We start from the raw sequence: 20,466 nt of genomic DNA, 5'->3' as shown, positions 1-20,466 counted from the left end.
CTGTTTTGGACTACAGCTCCCATTATTCATGGCCATTGGCCTGGGGATGATGGGAACCGTACTCCAAAACAAACAGAGGCCACCAGGTTGCAGAAGCCTGACCTATAGGCTGACAGTGGGCAGGTAAGCCAATCCACAGAGTCATTGTATGAAGGTGCTCCACAGAGTCAGTTGGTGCAAGCACCATGCTTTGCAAAAAGCCTCACTTTCACGTAGTTCGTAGGTTAAACTATGGACCTCCCTCCTGCAGGAGGCAGTGACGGCCACCAGCTTGGATAGCTTTAAAAGAGGATTGGACAAATTTGCGGAGGAGAATAAGGCTATCCATGGCTACATTCGGAAGCAGCAAAGCCAAATGAGTGGAGCTGGCTTTTGTGCTCAGGCTCTGCTTGCCAGTTTCCCACGGGGGCATCTGACTGGCCACTTTGAGAACAGGATGGTGGACCAGAGGGGCCATTTGCCCAATCCAGAAGGCTCCTCTTGTATTGTTAACTTGGCTGCTGACATCTCCAGGCAGCACTGGGAATTGTCCCATCTCTTAAACTCTGGAGAGCTTCTGCGGGTCAGTGCAGATAGTACTGAGCAAGGTGGACCAATGATCTGACTATGTATAAGACACCTAACCTAAAAAAGGTAAAGGGACCCCGGACCACTAGGTCCAGTCATGGCCAACTCTGGAGTTGCGGCGCTCATCTCGCTTTGTTGGCTGAGGAAGCCGGCGTACAGTCATGTGGTCATGTGGCCAGCATGACTAAGCCGCTTCCGGCAAACCAGAGCAGCGCACGGATTAATAATAATAATAATAATAATAATAATAATAATAGGTAAAGGTAAAGGTACCCCTGCCCGAACGGGCCAGTCTTGACAGACTCTGGGGTTTGTGCGCCCATCTCACTCTATAGGCCGGGGGCCAGCGCTGTCCGGAGACACTTCCGGGTCACGTGGCCAGCGTGACAAAGCTGCATCTGGCGAGCCAGCGCAGCACACGGAATGCCGTTTACCTTCCCGCTGGTAAGCGGTACCTATTTATCTACTTGCACCCGGGGGTGCTTTCGAACTGCTAGGTTGGCAGGCACTGGGACCGAGCAGCGGGAGCACACCCCGCCGCGGGGATTTGAACCGCCGACCTTTCGATCGGCAAGCCCTAGGCGCTGAGGCTTTTACCCAGAGCGCCACCCGCGTCCCTCAATAATAATAATAATTAATAATAATTTATTATTTGTACCCCGCCCATCTGGCTGGGTTTCCCCAGCTACTCTGGGCGGCTTCCATAGAAACCAAAAAACACTAAAATATCATACATTAAAAACTTCCCTGAAAAGGGCTGCCTTTAAGCGCCGTTTACCTTCCCGCCAGAGCGGTACCTATTTATCTACTTGCACTTTGACGTGCTTTCAAACTGCTAGGTTGACAGGAGCTGGGACCGAGCAACAGGAGCTCACCCCGTCGCGGAGATTCGAACCGCTGACCTTCCTATCAGCAAGCCCTAGGCTCTGTGGTTTAACCCACAGCGCCACCTGAGTCCCTAGTTACCTAACCTAGGTTGCCACTAATCTGAGGGGTTTAGTCTGGTTTAAGAACCATTTTCTCTGATATGAAATATCCTAAGTGTGCTCTGCATATATGTGAGTCTGCCTCACCACAGCAGCTTGAGTCTCTTTCTGGCTTTGAACTTGACGGTTGCCGTTTGGGCATCTACCCAAGCAACCCCCCCCCCTGAAAATCTCAAAGCCTTTAATTAGCAGTTGGAAATGTAGCTGAGGGACCGAGAAAGGGGGTGGAGGAGGAAGTGCATTAGCATAAAGATTAAGGCCACTGAGACTGAAGAGGATATTGTGCAGACATGGAGTGGGGGGGACACATTAATAAATTAGTAATCATGTATAAAAGATAAGCAGTCTTTGGGATTTTCATAAGCTTTGTTCAAATTGATATTCCTCCCTCTCCCCACTCCAACCTTCCTTTCCCTTCCTCTAAAAGTCATTAATATTTTCTCTGCTGGTGATCCCTTCTGAAGGGAGATCTGTCACAAGCTGCAAAATTAGAGAAATGAATGTATTGGGGTCAGACATTAGTATGTAAACGAAGTGCTGCTTTTTATTCCGTGTGTCGCTGCAAGCCTTTCCATGTGGTTTGACCTTTTGCTCGCTTAATCTGACTCCGCTGTGCCAGTCAGACAATTTAATTCTATGGAGCAGACACACCCTCTCTCCCTGGCCCCCTCTCCCCACTTCCAAGCAGGTCTGCTCCAGAGGACTTGCCCTCAGTTGTTCTGCCAGAGCAAAGAGCCACCACTGATTCTCAGCAGAAGCCCCCAGAGCACGATAAGGACGTAAGAGGAGCCTGTCGGATCAGGCCATGGGCCCGTCAGGTCCAGCTGTCACGGTCCGGTTCACGGGCGATCAAAGTCCCGGCTGGGGACGCCAGGACCGGGGGCAAGATGGCGGGGTGGGAGCAGGAACGGGAGTCCAGGAGTCAGGAAGCCAAGGGTCCGAGGGTCAGGAAGCAAGGAGTCATGAAATCAAGGGTCTGAGGATCAAGAAGCAAGGGGTCGCGAAGTCAGGGGTCCGAGGATCAAGGAGGTATGAAGACAGGGGTCTGAGGGTCAAGAAGCAAGGAGTCGCGAAGTCAGGGGTCCGAGGATCAAGGAGGTATGAAGACAGGGGTCTGAGGGTCAAGAAGCAAGGAGTCGCGAAGTCAGGGGTCCGAGGATCAAGGAGTCATGAAGTCAGGGGTCTGAGGATCAAGAAGCAAGGAGTCGCGAAGTCAGGGGTCCGAGGATCAAGGAGTCATGAAGTCAGGGGTCTGAGGATCAAGAAGCAAGGAGTTGCGAAGTCAGGGGTCCGAGGATCAAGGAGTCATGAAGTCAGGGGTCTGAGGATCAAGAAGCAAGGAGTCGCGAAGTCAGGGGTCCGAGGATCAAGGAGTCATGAAGTCAGGGGTCTGAGGATCAAGAAGCAAGGAGTCGCGAAGTCAGGGGTCCGAGGATCAAGGAGGTATGAAGACAGGGGTCTGAGGGTCAAGAAGCAAGGAGTCGCGAAGTCAGGGGTCTGAGGATCAAGGAGTCATGAAGTCAGGGGTCTGAGGATCAAGAAGCAAGGAGTCGCGAAGTCAGGGGTCCGAGGATCAAGGAGGTATGAAGACAGGGGTCTGAGGATCATGAAGCAAGGAGTTGCGAAGTCAGGGGTCCGAGGATCAAGGAGTCATGAAGTCAGGGGTCTGAGGATCAAGAAGCAAGGAGTCGCGAAGTCAGGGGTCCGAGGATCAAGGAGTCATGAAGTCAGGGGTCTGAGGATCAAGAAGCAAGGAGTCGCGAAGTCAGGGGTCCGAGGATCAAGGAGGTATGAAGACAGGGGTCTGAGGGTCAAGAAGCAAGGAGTCGCGAAGTCAGGGGTCCGAGGATCAAGGAGTCATGAAGTCAGGGGTCTGAGGATCAAGAAGCAAGGAGTCGCGAAGTCAGGGGTCCGAGGATCAAGGAGGTATGAAGACAGGGGTCTGAGGGTCAAGAAGCAAGGAGTCGCGAAGTCAGGGGTCCGAGGATCAAGGAGTCATGAAGTCAGGGGTCTGAGGATCAAGAAGCAAGGAGTCGCGAAGTCAGGGGTCCGAGGATCAAGGAGTCATGAAGTCAGGGGTCTGAGGATCAAGAAGCAAGGAGTTGCGAAGTCAGGGGTCCGAGGATCAAGGAGTCATGAAGTCAGGGGTCTGAGGATCAAGAAGCAAGGAGTCGCGAAGTCAGGGGTCCGAGGATCAAGGAGTCATGAAGTCAGGGGTCTGAGGATCAAGAAGCAAGGAGTCGCGAAGTCAGGGGTCCGAGGATCAAGGAGGTATGAAGACAGGGGTCTGAGGGTCAAGAAGCAAGGAGTCGCGAAGTCAGGGGTCCGAGGATCAAGGAGTCATGAAGTCAGGGGTCTGAGGATCAAGAAGCAAGGAGTCGCGAAGTCAGGGGTCCGAGGATCAAGGAGGTATGAAGACAGGGGTCTGAGGGTCAAGAAGCAAGGAGTCGCGAAGTCAGGGGTCCGAGGATCAAGGAGTCATGAAGTCAGGGGTCTGAGGATCAAGAAGCAAGGAGTCGCGAAGTCAGGGGTCCGAGGATCAAGGAGTCATGAAGTCAGGGGTCTGAGGATCAAGAAGCAAGGAGTTGCGAAGTCAGGGGTCCGAGGATCAAGGAGTCATGAAGTCAGGGGTCTGAGGATCAAGAAGCAAGGAGTCGCGAAGTCAGGGGTCCGAGGATCAAGGAGTCATGAAGTCAGGGGTCTGAGGGTCAAGAAGCAAGGAGTCGCGAAGTCAGGGGTCCGAGGATCAAGGAGTCACTAAGTCAGGGGTCCGAGGGTCAAGAAGCAAGGAGTCGCGAAGTCAGGGGTCTGAGGATCAAGAAGCAAGGAGTCAAATGCAGCAAGGCAAGGAACGTGTTGCTGTGGCAAAGAGCCAAAGGGAAATGCTGACCTTATATCCCTTCCCAGCTCTTGCCACCAGGTGCTGTGAGTTACCAGTCAGCCTCACCTGTGCCTCTTCAGAACAAACTTAGGAAGGCCCCAGATCTGCAAAGTCCTATTGGTCACAGGGCCTGGCTCCTGCACGCAACCTGACACCAGCATCCTGTTCCCACAGTGGCCAATCCCGGATGCACCAGTGGAAAACCCACAAGCAGAGCACAAGAGCACACTCTCCTCCTGTGGTTTCCAGCAACTGGTATTCAGAAGGATTGTAGCTAGAAGCCCTCTCCTCCTCCATGAATTTGCCTAGTCCAAGTTGGTGGACATCCCTGCCTGCTGTGAGAGGAAGTTCCACAGTTTAACCACATGCTGCATGAAAAAGGATTTTCTTTGGTCTGCCCTGTGTCTTCCAACATTCGACCACAAGTTCTAGCGTTGTGAGAGAGGGAGAAAATCCTTCCCCTCTCTACCTTCTCCATGCCATGCATATATTTTTTTAAAAATAAACTTCTGTCATGTTGCCTCTTGCTTGCCTTCTCTCTCAGCTAAGAAGCCCTCATGGGGCTCCATCCCCTTAGCCGTTTTGGTCTTCCAGCTCAACAGCATCCTTTGTGAGATGAATGTACAGAGTATTCCAAATGCAGCCACACCATAGACTGGTATATTGGCAGTTTTATTATTTTCAGTTCCTTTCCTAATGGTTCCCAGCATGGAATTTGCATTGAACTGCATTTGCCAGTTTACTGCCTGCTCACTCAGTTTGGAGAGAGGTTTTCAGCTGGAACTCCCAAAAGCAGCATATGGTAAAAAATGAGTGTTCAGCAGATACAGCAAAATAGTATCAGGAAACAATAATAATAGACCCCAAGGATCACCCATTCCAACCCCCTGAAATGCACTATTTACAGCTGAAAATTTCCCAGCAGATGGCTGTTCAACCTCTGCTTAAAAACCTCCAAGGAAGGAGAGCCCACCATCTTCTGAGGTTGTCCATACTGCTGTCTAACAGCTCTTGCCCTCATAAAGTTCTTCCGAAAGATTCTGTCCTCTTGCTATGGATTGTCTCCTCAGCATGGATGTTTAACTGAACTCGGAACCAGGTCTCCTTCAGTCAAATCCTATCCTCCTCCCTATCTCTCCTGTCTTAACATCTCAAATGAAGCCCTTTCTCTTAACCTGAACCTTTTGTTGTTGTTGTTCAGTCGTTTAGTCGTGTCCGACTCTTTGTGACCCCCTGGACCAGAGCACGCCAGGCACTTCTGTCTTCCACTGCCTCCCACAATTTGGTCAAACTCATGCTGGTAGCTTCAAGAACACTGTCCCACCATATCGTCCTCTGTCGTCCCCTTCTCCTTGTGCCCTCCATCTTTCCCAACATCAGAGTCTTTTCCAGGGAGTCTTCCAGGGAGTCTCTTCTCATGAGGTGACCAAAGTACTGGAGCCTCAGCTTCAGGATCTGTCCTTCCAGTGAACACTCAGAGCTGATTTCCTTAAAGATGGATAGGTTTGATCTTCATGCAGTCCATGGGACTCTCAAGAGTCTCCTCCAGCACCAGAATTCAAAAGCATCAATCCTTCGGCGATCAGCCTTCTTGATGGTCCAGTTCTCACCTGAACCGTAGCCCTATCTAACTCTCTCCCTCAGAACCGGCTCCTTTTATTCTCCCCCCCCCCCCAAAGTGCTGCTCCTCCCCATTCTGTGGTTGGCTGACTTTGTAGCCAATCAAAGAGAGGTTCCAGCCCTCTGATGGAATTTTAAGGGGAGGCTCTAGCTCATGGGTAGGCAAACTAAAGCCTGGGGGCCGAATCCGGCCCAATCACCTTCTAAATCCGGCCTGCGGACGGTCCGGGAATCAGCGTGTTTTTACATGAGTAGAATCTGTGGTTTTATTTAAAATGCATCTCTGGGTTATTTGTGGGGCATAGGAATTCGTTCATTCCCCTCCCCCCCAAAAAAAATAAAGTCCCCCACTCCCAAGGTCAGAGGGACAGTGGACCAGCCCCCTGCTGAAAAAGTTTGTTGACCCCTGCAGTCTAGCTCCGCTGTCTGCCACACTCAGCCTTGCATGAAATGGCGCCCAGATGTGTTCACCCCTTGTTCTCCCTGGCTGTCCCAGTCTCAACTGCATAAATACTAAATAATTCCACTATGGGGGGGGGGGGAATTAAATAAAAACAGCACCACGGTATATGATGCCTCCAGCAGAAACAGAAAATGTACAAAGCAAAAAAAATAAATAAAAATGTTGTGATGAGAGTCGTAATAGGCTGACTGAAGTCTCTTGCAAAACTTCAGAACATGCTGGAGTATATCACTGCCTTGTTAATTTTATTCAGTGTACAGTTCTATAGGTGCACGTATTTTCAAGCCATGTGTTGCTGTACCTGTATCCTGCTACCCCTCTCTTCCCTGTCCAATATCGGTTTGCTGGCACCTGAGGGCAGGGGGCAGTCAATATATTTTTGAGGGAGGTCTTTCTTTCATGTACTTCAGTGCCTCAGGTGCTTTATGGTTTAAAATAAAGCAATATTTGCCAATATATATATTGCTTTAATTTAAACCATAAAGCGCTTGAGGCACCATAAATGACAGACGGACTACGAGAAAAAGACAGCAGTGACTTTGAAAAAGAATGGGAGCCATTTATATTAGATCTGCAGAAACAAAGAAAGGCTATAGACTTGATGGCAGGATTTAAATAAACATTCACATCATTAGTATTAGAAAATGTGTAGACGATAGAGAAATAATATGGTGTACTTATTTTCATTTTAATGTTTTTAGGTTAGATGTTATTGTATAGGTATGTTATTAGTATCTTTTCTTTTAGGAGGTAGCAAGGTGGTCGAACGGAGAAACGAACCAGAAGCGGAAGTTGGGGGAAGCTCAGGAGGGGAGGGAAGAAAGAATGAATAGAAAACGTTATGGATATGGGATGTATGTAATGAATGAAAAAGAAAACTGAATAAAAATTTAATTAAAAAAATAAAAAATAAAATAAAGCAATATAATGTAATTATAGGTAACATAATCATCATGTAGAGTCCCAGGGAAGCTGGTGGAAGGGGCCTTGCTGTCTCCGCCATCTCCCTGAAGCCCATTTGTCCTCCCTCAAAATCACTGTGATAATACTGCGGAGTTGGAAGGGGATCATGAGGGTCATCTAGTCCAACCCCCTGCTATGTAGGAATATTTTACCCAGTGTGGGGCTCGAACCCACGACTGAGATTAAGAATCTCATACTCCGCTGACTGAGCTATCCCAGCTTAAATGTTTTACTGCTGAAGAGCTAAGCCTCCAAATTTCACTTTTAAGTAAACTCCACAGTACTGTAAAAGCTCTGTGAACACTGATGGCACTGGTTAAACGACAATGTCTGGGTCAAATGGAAATTAGGAGGTTGGTTTTTTCTGTCTATCTTCTGTCTCAGAGCCACACTGAACAGGTTTTTTTTTTTTTAAATGAGAGTTATGTTGGTACCTGGGATCCCTTGGGAAGAATGTCACCAACATGACTCAGTGGCTCCTAAATGCCACAAGATTGAGGAGGAAATGTAACAGGACTTTTCAGGTGGGATCTATTTTACCTAACAGTTGAGGAAAGGGGGGGGATCCACATGTGTAGTTTTTAAGCAGAGAATTTAAACATACCCCCCTTTAAGAATTGTGAACATCCCAATTAAAATCTGGCTTTATGGATTTGCGTGGGCGTCCAGGCCTGACCTCCTTGGTTATGCAGGCTTCGCGTAATGAGCTGCGCCCAGAAAACACCTGAAGTGATGCAGCGAGTGGCCCTTCGCTTGCCAAAGCGAACTGGCTCAGGCTCCCTCCCTGGTTCAGCCTCAGCACCTGAATAGTCAGGCAGCTGTGAGATGGAACAAAAAATCCCCCCCCCAAGTGAAATACAAGTGCCCTGCTCACGACAAACACACGAGGCATTGGGGAGGAAGGAAGAAGTGAACATTGTGGCTCCATCTTGGTCGCTTTGAGGCTGGACTGCTGCAATGCGCTCTGTGTGGGACTTCCCTTTATCAGGGGGCTTCAGTTAGGGCAGAATGCTGCAGGAGCGAGGCCTTGCCAGCATTTAACACCTGTGCCTAGAGATTCTGCACTGGCTGCCCATTTGCTACTGGGTCAGGTTTAAGCTGTTGCCATTATTATTATTAATATTATTACAGCTACGGCAGTTTATTGCCCAGCCTTCACCAAAGGCGAGTGACAACAATTAATTAATAACAGCTTTAAACGACTTAAAATCACAGAACTATTAGTATATAAAGACCCTAACAACTTGGGACCAGTTTACTTACGAGATCGCCTTACCTCATAGGCACCCGCTTGACCGCTGCCGTCTGCAGGAATGGCACTATTACAGGTGCCAAAGAATACTTGATCTGCATTTGTAAGAAATCCACATTTTATTATGTTGGTGCCATCGCCCTTCGGAACTCCCTGCCTATTGATATCGAGCAGACGCCTTCACTGTACTCTTTCTGGAACCTACTTAAAGTGCTCTTGTTTAGGCAAGCCTATTCAGACATGTAGAGTGTTTATGTGTGTTTTAATATGTTTTCAGCTTATCATTGATTTTAATTATTTGACATTTTAAATAGCTGTTTTTACTGATTATATTTTTATTGTTTTCTTCTTTTTTTGTAAACTGCTTTGAGGGTTTTATTTTGGGTGGGGAGTTGCCATCTACTGGTATATAAATTTTAGGGAAAAGCTAAATAAAATCTCTACCTGCCTTGTGGTTGGTGCTGCAAGTGAAGACCTCTCCCCTACCCTAGTCTGCTGACATGGCGTTTCCTTCCCTTTTGTACATATTCAGTGAGGAGGGGCCTATTCCATAAAGCAGCAGTAGCCAGCTGTGGTTCCCTCCAAATGTTTGTTGCACTCTTAGCTTCCATCCCCCCTAGCCAGTGTGGCCAATTGGTCAAGGATGGCAGACACTCGCATACCTCCACATGTGGTGGGAGTGCCCCAAAATGCAACTATTCTGGACAACAGCCATACAAGAAATATGTAAAATAACTAAGCAAGTATTAGACATCACCCCAGAATTGGCCTTACTAAACATCTTCCAAGACAACAATGCCCATTTACACCACAAAGAACTCATAACCCACCTACTTTCAGCAGCCAGAAACACCATAGCCAGACACTGGAAGGACCTGTTAGGAGTAAAGCATGGACCAATGGTACCAAATAGTATGGGAAGCAGCCCTACTAGAAAAATTAACCAATAAACTGAAACTGACACGGGGACAAATAGAAGAAGACGCCTTTACCCCGTCGTCGTCGTCTTCTTCTTCTTCTGTATGGCTCCCCTTTATCACATACACAGCCCAACAAGACAATGACAATAATCCACCAACAGCATATAAATCAATATGGCTAACCTGATCCAAAACACCCACCCCAATCACACACGAAAACAAAGATCACCAAAGCCAGTCACAAACAAACAACCCCAATCTCTCTCACCACCAAAGGAACACAAGTAAACAGCAGAGAACCGGCACGAGTAACGCTGACACCAAACCTTACATACATTAAGCAAAATAGAAACATCGCCACCCGACCCCACCCATCTCCCCCCCCCTCCACCCCTTTTCTTCCTAATGTCACAACAAATGAAACGGATTTGTAAAAATTTTACATGGACAAAATACGAGAGACATTACACATACTTCTGTAAAACAAGAAAATATTTAATTAAAAAAAAAAAAAGATGGCAGACACTGTAATACAGCTAATTCTGGAGAGTATTGTGTTAGTTTCCATAAAGCATTATCAAAATATTTATAAACACTGGCCAGGCTTGTACCCCAGAGACGTCACTTCAGTGCTGCTAATGCAGCGATTTGACATCACCTCTGGAGGCACATTCCATTGTTGCTTGAGACAGACAGATGCCAGCAACAAAAGTATAATGGTAGTTGTGCATATTTATTTTTCCCAATTGTTTGGAAACCCTTTAGGTATCAAGCAGCTAATAAATTTAATAAACAAATGACTAAATAAAAACATGGAAAGCAGATGCTCTGCCATTTGAGCTACAACCTTCCCGGTGCTCCATTGACTGGGCCTGCATTTGTGCAGGCCTACACTGGCGTAAGCCAAACAGCAGGAATCTCGACCACAAACATGCCACAGATAGCTGGAAGGCCTGATAGATGCTCACAGGTGTGTTTTTATTTTCAAGGGCCTTAGCAATGGCTGAACTGAAGGTTTCTTGCCGCCGCCACCACCCTTTCTCTATTGCACGAAATGCTTTCTGCTAAAGCCTGAGCAAATGTTTCCACCCAGTTTCTCTCCTAAGCCCTTGGAAATGAGTTTTTACGGTACTGGACGCCGGCAAAGGTGTTAATGGATGGATATGGTCGCTTCTCGAATGGGATCATGGCAGTGGCAGCCGCGAGATGGGAAGCAATGAAGATGCATTGATGCAATCTTTGCCTTTCTGTTTGCCCTGCAGAGCTGAGGCTTCAGAGGCTGAATGGGAGAGGGAGAATGATTTGCTTGAGGAAGGGTCCGTGGAAAACCCAGAGCTGGGTGACAGCAAGACCTCAGAAGCCAAGTTCCCTTCCATTTGCCTGAGGGAGGTGTATCCGAAGTACGCAAAGGAATTTGACTATCTGCGGCTGGTCGACCGGATCGCAGCTTTGTTCATCCGTTTCCTGGGCGTGAAGGGGACGACAAAATTGGGACCCACGGGCTTCCGGATGTTTATAAGGTGAGGGGGAATCTTCCGGAATAATTTTCCAAAGGTAACTCACTGTTTGAAATGCCTGGATGTGGTTCCCCTTAAGATCAGAGATAATTGTAGAGTTGGAAGGTACCCTCAGGGGTCATCTAGTCCAGCCCCCTGCAATGCAGGAATCTCACCTGAAGAATCCTTGATGGATGGCTGCCCAGACTCTGTTCAAAAGCTTCCAAGGGAGGAGAGCCCACTCCCATTCCAAGGGGGTCCGTTCCACAGTCACAACAGCTCCTTCTGTCAGGAAGTTCTCTCTGATGTTTAGCAGTTTGAATCCGTCATAAATAACATGGTCCACTAAGAACAGAGGGAATGACTGGCCAGCCACCAAGACCTGCACCCTGTTCCCACTGGACCAACCCAGTCGTGGTCAGTTAAATGAAAGCACTTCCTTACGCAGCACATGGAACTCACTCCTGCAGGAGCAATGGCTGCTGACCTAGGCGACTTTAAAATAGGGTTACCAAAGGTCCCCGGATTTGCAAATCTATCCCCGGACAAATTCCGTCCCTGGAATGTCCCCGGATTTGCAAATCTGTTCCCGGGAAACGTGGCAGCGGCAGCCTCAGCAGCCCAGAGCCAGGCTGGTAGCACAGTTGGCTCTGGCTGGCTTCAGGAGCTGCTCGCTGCCGTGGCGTCCGCCATTTTTCCTCTCTGGAAGTCCCCATATGATGTGTCTTGTCAGCCACTGCTGAAGGGGAACCGGGGACGTCCGGTGGTACAGATTTCCTGCCCCCTTTGTTTTGACTGAGTGGGGGAAGCTCGGGAGATGTGGGCGGGCATTGTCCAGTTTTTTAAAAACTGCGCATTTATGTTTCACAGGGTGCGAAAGAAGGGCTTTGCACCTTTATACAATAGGCATGTGGGCTTGGGCCCAGGGTCTTTTGCCTCACCATCCCCACTACTGACTCCCTGGTGCTACTCAGCTTCAAAAAAAAAAAGTTTCTAAAAAGTGTCCCCGGATTCATTGAAAAATATCTGGTAACCATACTTTAAAAGAGTTGAGCAGTTTAGTGGAGGAGGATAATGCTATGAATGGCTTACCAGCCACAGTGGTTCTGCTCTGCAGGGTCCTTCTTGTAGGTTTCTCATAATGGGCCTCTGCTTTGTCACTGTGAGAACAGGATTCTGGACTCGATGGGCCATGGGCTGACCCAACAGGCCCTTCATAGGTTCTTATGTCAGTGTGTCACAGATCAATAAAGCATTAATTGCCCTCTCCAGATTGACACTCGCTGCCCCACAACTTGCTTTCGGATCTAATTTAAAAACTTGTACCATCAATAAAGAGTCGTTTATTTAAATCAAATCAACTCTTTATTGCGATGGTTGGGGACCAGTACTGCCGTGCATGTATGTCATCTTTCCCTGTTGGAGACATCAGGAATTGACTTGAGCAGATCTTCCTTAGCTAAAACTACCTTTCTCTTTCGCTAAGATGGCTAGATGGAGCCTCCACTTTCAAGGGCAGTCTGCCTCAAATGCCAGCCACTGTATGTAAGGTTACCAGATTTCCCCCCCCCCCAATGAATCCGGGGACAATTTTCAACTTCAATGGATTTTGTATGGGGACTGATTTGTAAATCCGGGAAACGGAGACATCTGGTAACCTTATGTGGGGCTGAGGCAGAGAGAGTATCAGTATACCATGTACTCAGCTGGGCCTGAGATGAGATTTGAACCTGGGGCTTGTCTTTTTTTAAAATAATAATAATAATAATCAAGTGGGAAATAAGAAATAAAGGTGAGGGAGACTGGTACCAAAAGCCCCCCATTATTATTATTATTATTATTATTATTATTATTATTATTATTATTATTATTATCATCTGGGGAGGGGCACTGCCCCCTCTGGCTATACCCATGACAAGAACATAAAGGTTAAAAAAAAAAAGGTTGCCAAAGGAGGCAAAACCCATAGCGCCTCTATCTTTTGCCTCGAGAAAGCTGTTTTAGTTCATGGTGCCATTGGGAGTTTGCTCTCCCCCCCCCCCCAGATTATTCCCTCATAGTTCTCTTTTCCTGACACCAGGAACAGCAAGATAAGCAATAGTGACTTCAGCATGGCTTCCGCAGACATCCTGTACATTGACATCACCAAGAAGCGGTATGGCATCACTGCTGATCAGCGAGATGCAGGTAAGCCCTCTTGCACAATTCTGGGTGCAGACCTTTGGGGTGGGGGTGGGGGTAGGACAGGGTAGTGCATGTGGATATATGTATTTACCGTATTTTTCGCTCTATAGGACACACTTTTTCTCCTCCAAAAATGAAGGGGAAATGTGTGGAGCGAATGCAGGCTTCGTGGCGAGGCGCGTGTCATGCGAAGCCGGAGGAGGAACAGAAGGGACTGTGAAGGAGAGGTGCTGCGTGGAGAGAGAGAAGGCACAGCGCCCCCTCAGCGATGCGCCTGTCATGCGAAGCCGGAAGAGGAACAGAAGGGTCTCCTTCTGTTCCTTCTCCAGCTTCGCTGAAGGGCGCTGTGCCTTCTCCCTCTCTGCACAGCACCTCTCCTTTGAAGGAGAGGCGCTGCGCAGAGAGGGAGAAGGCGCAGCACCCCTTGAGCGGCGCGCCTGTCCAGCGAAGCCTGAGAAGGAACAGAAGGGTCTCCTTCTGTTCCTTCTCCAGCTTCGCTGAAGGGCGCCACGCCTTCTCCCTGCCTGCGCAGCGCCTCTCCTGTGAAGGAGAGGCGCTGCGCGGAGAGAGAGAAGGCACAGCGCCCCCTCAGCGACGTGCCTGTCATGCGAAGCCGGAGGAGCAATAGAAGGGTCTCCTTCTGTTCCTTCTCCCGCTTCGCAGCGGCGCGCCTTTCCAGCGAAGCCCGAGGAGGAACAGAAGGGTCTCCTTCTGTTCCTTCTCCAGCTTCGCTGAAGGGCGCTGCGCCTTCTCCCTTACTGCGCGGCACCTCTCCTGTAAAGGAGAGGCGCTGCGCAGAGAGAGAGAAGGCGCAGCGCCCCTTGAGCAGCGCACCTGTCCAGCGAAGCCCGAGGAGGCACAGAAGGGTCTCCTTCTGTTCCTTCTCCTGCTTTGCAGTGACGCACCTGTTCTGTTCCTTCTCCAGCTTCGCTGAAGGGCGTTGCGCCTTCTCCCTCTCTGCGCAGAGAGAGAAGGCGCAGTGCCCCTTCAGCGACGCGCCTGTCCTGGCTTCTGCTTTAGCCCTGTGCAGCCTCTTCGGGCAGGGGGAGCCTTCATCCCGCTGCCCTGAAGAGGCTTGGCGGGGTTACCCCAGAAGCCAGAACAGCCACACGGTATCCCAGAAGCCAGATCCCTCTTGCTGTTCTGGCTTCTGGGGTTCAGAATAAGTTTTTCTTGTTTTCCGCCTCCGAAAACTAGGTGCGCCCTATGGTCCGGTGCGCCCTATGGAGCGAAAAATACGGTACGGGGAGCGTTTGTGCCCTGCACCTCTTCAGCCAAAGAAGCTTCCCAAGAGCAGTTTGCATACAATCAAAAGCAAGGCAGCCTTGGCAGGCTTACAGTCTAAAAATAAGCATAGCATACAAGGGGAAAGGGGCAGGGAGGGAAGAGGAAAATTGATTCCACACACATCCCCAGTTGTCCTTGCTTTCATGGGCGGAGGGAGGAATAATTAATACCTAAGACATAAGTGCTATTAAGAATGTTGCAGTGAGGCTCTCTGAAGTCTAAACCTGGAAAGGTTTACATGTTACAGGGCTAGATTTATAGTTAACGAATGCAGGGGAGAACTCACAAGGTAGCAGGACTGAAGGGAAAATAGGAAACCATGCATTTCCTATGGCCAGTTGGTGGGCATTTATTATATAGTAGGGAATGCCTGGCACTGCCTGGGAATTTGTAGAAACCAAACAATTATTGTGATTGATAGTGTAATTCATGAGTTTGGACCAGTCATGCCCAAAATCAGGCAAAGAAGAAGAAGAGTTTGGATTTGATATCCCGCTTTATCACTCCCCTTCAGGAGTCTCAAAGCGGCTAACAATCTCCTTTCCCTTCCTCCCCCACAACAAACACTCTGTGAGGTGAGTGGGGCTGAGAGACTTCAGAGAAGTGTGACTGGCCCAAGGTCACCCAGCAGCTGCATGTGGAGGAGCTGGGAAGCGAACCTGGTTCACCAGATTACGAGTCCACCGCTCTTAACCACTACACCACACTGGCTCTCAAAGTAATACGAAAGCCATGTTTTGGTCCACCATCTTGATTCAAAATGGTGACCAGCATCCAAATGTCAATGAGGATTGCCAGCCCTGCCTCAGGCACTCTGGTGCCATGTGTAGTGATGATGTCTTGAGAGGTGGCCAAAACTGTGCCCAGAGATGGGTGAAGTCATTTCAAATTCACATGTTTTGTCTGCCACCTTGATTCAGAATGGTACCCAGCATCCAAATATTTATGAAGGCTATTGCCCCTACCTTGGGAATTCTCATGCTCAATTTAGTGATGACGTCTCAAGAGGAGTCCGAACCCATAGAGAGCAGAAGGACAGACGAATGGACAAACGAGGGGCAGACAAAGCACTTTCCAAAATAGGCAGGGTTGGGAGAATTGCTCCCCTGACCTGAAGCCCTGAGGAACTGCTGCCAGCCAAGTGTAGACAAGACTGAGCTAAATAGGTTTGGGGTCTGACTCAGTAGGGCTCTTTGTAGAAGGTCTCAAGGGCTTGTATTAGCAAAGAAGAAGAAAACTTCCTCATGACTCTTGCAGAGAACGCTTTTTTTATTGGGATAAAAATTCACTGAAGCAATGCAGGAGGCCTCCCTGTCAAGGTATTGTAGACCCAAAGTCAGTAAGAGGGAATCATAGAATTGTAGAGGTGGAAGGAATCCCAAGGGTCATCTAGTTCAACCCCTGCAATTTTATTTTGGCTGCTGAAATGGAGGCCTGCTGAGGGTTAGTGTCCATAATAGGTTTCACTTTAGGGATTCAGGCTCCTCACCATCAACTCCCCACCCTTCCAAATCCCCTCCCCCAAAGCTGAAATTTGGCTGAGACAGGATCCGTATCCTGATGGCAGTAGTGAAATTGCTGCTGCAAAAAGTTTAGAGCAGGGGTCAGCAAACTTTTTCAGCCGTGGGTCAGTCCACCATCTCTCAGACCATGTGGGGGGCCAGGCTATATTTTGAAAAAAAACCAACATGAACAAATTCCTATTCCCCACAAATAACCCAGAGATGCATTTTAAATAAAAGGACACATTCTACTCATGTCAAAACATGCTGATTCCCGGACCGTCCGTGGGCCGGATTGAGAAGGCGATTGGGCCCCATCCTGCCCCTGGGCCTTGGGTTGCCAACCCCTGGTTTAGAGGAAATGCCCAACTTCTGAATTTCTTTAGTAACTAGTGGAATTGATGGGCAACCAGAGCACGTGGAATCTTTATTTCCCCCCTACGTTTATTTCTACAAGCAAGCATTGCCATCTGGCCTATTGTTAATTCGGGATTAGCGCTTGGTGAGAGGTTTTATTTTCCTTTCCCCTTTTTCCACCCTAAATTTTTCTGTGGATAAGCAGAATCTGTTGTTTGTGGAGTATCACCAGCACAGATATTTGTGTGTGCAGTATGTTTATTGGCATCATATGTCGTTGCCTTCTCTCTCTTTTTTTGCTGACTGGGACGGGTGACGAGGAAAATATTTATTTAGTGTTGCATTCAAGGTAGAAAGAGTTCCTCTCTTTCTTCCCACCCCTCGTCCTCCTCCTCCTCTGAAATCTGAATGTTTACTCTTGAGCCACACAAAATACATCTGGTCCACAAATTGTCCTGGCTACAAGCCACTTCCAAAGCAATTTGGGGTGGGTGAAAGGGTAGAGATGAAACTACTACTACTACTACTAATAATAATAATAATAATAATAATAGTGCTCTGGCACATTTCCTTCTACCAGTTGAAGTACTTTCATTGTACTGTGCGCCATTAAAACTATGGGGCTGGCTTCCATCATGGAGGCAGTGATGGCCACCAACATGGATCCCTTTAAAAGAGGATTGGACAAATTCACAGAGAAGGAGAGGGCTAGCGATGGCTCCTGGCCATGTTGGCTGTGCTCTGCCTTCCCGCTTGGAGGCAGTAAATGCTTCTGAATACCAGTTCCTGGAAAGCTCACAAGGGGCGAGGATCCTGGAAGATCCTGCTTGCGGATTTCCCACAGGCATCTCGTTGGCTGGTGACAGGGCCGGTGGCCTGAAGCCGCAGGCTTTTCCTGTGTTCTTCTCTGGGAGTTGTCAGGCATGAGGCAAGGGAAGTGGGGGCCATAGGTAGGTTGTCATTTGCAGCCCAAATGCTTGCTGTACATCGGGGAGGGCTGTGTGGAGAGAGTCTCTTCCTTCAAATTCCTAGGAGTTTATCTCAGTGAAGACCTTACTTGGAAAATCAATACAACCCAGGTGGTTAAGAAAGCCCAACAGAGACTCCATCTCCTCAGAGTATTGCGGAAGAGCGATGTCAGTCAACATCTGATGATCTCCTTCTACCGGTCCATAATAGAAATTGTCCTTTCATACCGCATCACGGTGTGGTACTCTGGTTTGACATCAACTGATAGGAAGTGCCTACAGAGGGTGGTGAATACAGCACAAGATATTATGGGCTGTCCTGTGAATCCGCTGGATGAAACAGCGGAAGAACGTTGCCTCAGGAGAGTGAGGGAAATTCTCAGGGATGATTCACACCCTGGCCGGCACTTTCTTGATCTCCTGCTCTCAGGCAGAAGATATAGAAGCACCAACAGGGTAAAGAACAGCTTCTATCCGTGGGCTGTTAGGCTGCTGAATGAAAAGAGAACAACAGGGCAACTGACTTTCGGGTTTGGTGGGTGTGCGTCAGCAAACGAGGGGAATTAAGACTGAGAGAGCTGAGTGGGGGATGCACGTGTAATCTCACTGTATACAAACTGGACAAGTGACAATAAAAGTATTTCCATTTCAGTTATATCCTTGCTCCGTAGGAAGACAAGCTTTGAACAGCATCACACTGAGGGCCCATAAAAGGGGGACACGCACGAAGAGCCAAAATGAAAAACCCACATTTGGAAAATTTATTTTGCAAGGGGCTTCTCTCTCCCTCCACCCCCCCTTTCTTTTCTGTTCCCCGTCAGGTTTTTAATATGTGTTACCCGATGAACGTTCACAACAGGAAGCCTTTAAATGCTCCATTTTGTGTCTCTTGTGACGATTTAATTGCCAGGTTTTATTAAAAAATGTAATGGATGGGCTTTATTTTAACATCCATGAATAAGTTTTCAGTCCAAGGAGCTGGGAATGCAAATTAAGAGTGAGTTGGGATGGGGGGGTAGGTAAATACCCCCTCTTTCCCCAATCCATCCTCCATGCTCTCCCAAGAAGCAGAAATATGGGGGTGCTTCTAATTGCACAAACCACCTGGGTGGTGCCTTTTTGTCGGCAAGGTGCACCTGTGGTGCTTCCCCCCCCATTGTTTTACGAATAATTCACAGACGGTGTGTGTGTGTGTGTGTGTGTGTGTGTGTGTGTGTGCTGAGAGTGCCAAGCTGGCAGTGGGGGAGCATTCAGTTATTCTGCAAAAATAACTTGGCCTGATCCAGGAGGGCTCTTATATTCCATTTAGTGCAGCATCCTGTTCACACGGTGGCCAAACCCAGCAAACAGGTCCCAGGCACAAGAGCCGTCCTCTCCCCTCGCATAGTTCCCAAGCAACTGATTTTCTGTAGCGCTGTCCTATTTTTATTAATATCTCATATATAGATATTATATCATAGATTAATTGATTTTTAATCATTTCCCCTATGTTTTTAGCTGTTGTTATTTTTATCTGTAAACCCTCAATGAGCGATATAAACCAAGACAGTGCAGAACGAAAGCCTCGGGAGATTTCTGACGCCTCCTTTTTCCTTTTCCTTCCAGGGATGGACTTGCACGCTTTTGTGGAGGCGATTTGCTTCCTGGCACAGAGGAGGTACAAGTCCCTCTCTCTGCACGAGCAGGTGGAGCTCCTCATTGACTTCGCGGAGTGCAACTTGGCTGCCCAGGACAAGAAGCGCGCCAGCTGTGACCAACGCGTGGCCCTGGTGACTTGCCACCAGAACAGGCTCCACCTCCGCCCGGCAACCGACATGCTGGTCAACTACAGAAGCTCCCGCCCATGAAAGACTGCGTTTGCTGATACGGATTTAAAGGGAGGTTTAGACCACATTCTAGTCCTTTGGGTAGAGTTAATCTCATAGCCTATCTCATCCTCCCATTTTTTATTCATTACGTCTGGGGCGGTTTGTGGGATTTTGGATTGCAGATACCATCGCTTTGCCTTGTCCCTTTGTTGTTAGGAGGAGGTTTTTGAGAGTGCGCCGAGCCCTGGTGGCACCCTCAAACCCCACTTTGCTGGGACCGTGTCATCTCTTTATTCAGATGACATGGAGCACACCGCCATTAGCCTCCGCAGTAGACCGGAAGTCTAAGAGGGCATGTAATTGGTGGTGTCTTAGCCAGGGCATTTGGGTGTCCCCTAGTTTGTCCTGTTTTTCTTGTGTTGATAGGGGTTTGTTATTTTTGTAGAAGTCTGTTAGGTGGTATAAGCCTTTGGTTTGCCAGGTTTTTAATCTGGAGGTTTTGCGCTGCGTGATGGAACTGCTGAGTCACTTTCTGACTCTCACAAGTTTGCTGCCTCACACTAACCAGATGCAGGTGCAAGACAAGCACACCTGAATTAACCCTTTGTTTCCCCCCCCCTCTCTCTCTCTGCCATAAACAGACAGGCTGATCACACAATGAACTGACACTGGAGGAGGAAGAGTCCAGCCTTAGCCTTGCCTCGCCGGAAATTCTTCAGTTTGCCTGGAATGAGGGAGGGGAGCTGGCTGCCCTTGAACTTCGCACGTTGGGAGGGGTGGGCTTTGGAATTGTGCACTAAAATTAAAAATTGAAATCCTATTTGGTTTACTCCTATTTTCTTTAAAGTAAACTAGCGGAGATGGGGGTGCTGCCTGTTCAAAGTTTTGACTTTAAACTTAATATTTATACGGAAGAAGGGCATATGGGGTGAATAGGGCCTCACTTCCACTACCACTTTCCCCTGAATGAAAGCTTTTCATTTTGGAATGTTGCATTCTGCACTCAGCACAAACTCATGCATTTGCATGGTGCCTTCAAGGGGATGTGGGATATTCACAGACCCCAAGCACAGGGAGTTAATTGACTCCTCAGCTTTTTTGGATGAGGATTGAAGTCCACCCTTTGCTACCGCACACCTAAGGGATTCCAGGACTCACACAGGGGCTCTGGCTGCTCGTTTTCAGTGAGAGGGACAACCACCCGCCACCTGC

At 48.4% G+C, this 20,466-nt stretch overlaps 1 protein-coding gene across 1 annotated transcript in view; it reads left to right on the top strand.

The window, feature by feature from the left end:
- The window catches only part of TTLL11 (tubulin tyrosine ligase like 11), a 75,416-nt gene extending 55,522 nt beyond the window's left edge, over window positions 1–19,894 (top strand). Inside the window, exons 7-9 of the mRNA XM_082208895.1 lie at window positions 10,915–11,172; window positions 13,229–13,335; window positions 19,052–19,894. Coding sequence (XP_082065021.1) covers window positions 10,915–11,172; window positions 13,229–13,335; window positions 19,052–19,293 — 607 coding nt within the window. The 3' untranslated portion in view covers window positions 19,294–19,894. The remainder of the gene's footprint in view (window positions 1–10,914; window positions 11,173–13,228; window positions 13,336–19,051) is intronic.
- Window positions 19,895–20,466: the final 572 nt, after the last annotated feature.

Source organism: Podarcis vaucheri (genome assembly GCF_965113315.1).
Source record: "Podarcis vaucheri genome assembly, chromosome: Z".
In the NCBI taxonomy this organism is placed as follows: domain Eukaryota; kingdom Metazoa; phylum Chordata; class Lepidosauria; order Squamata; family Lacertidae; genus Podarcis; species Podarcis vaucheri.
This window is presented reverse-complemented; position numbering and strand designations above follow the sequence as displayed.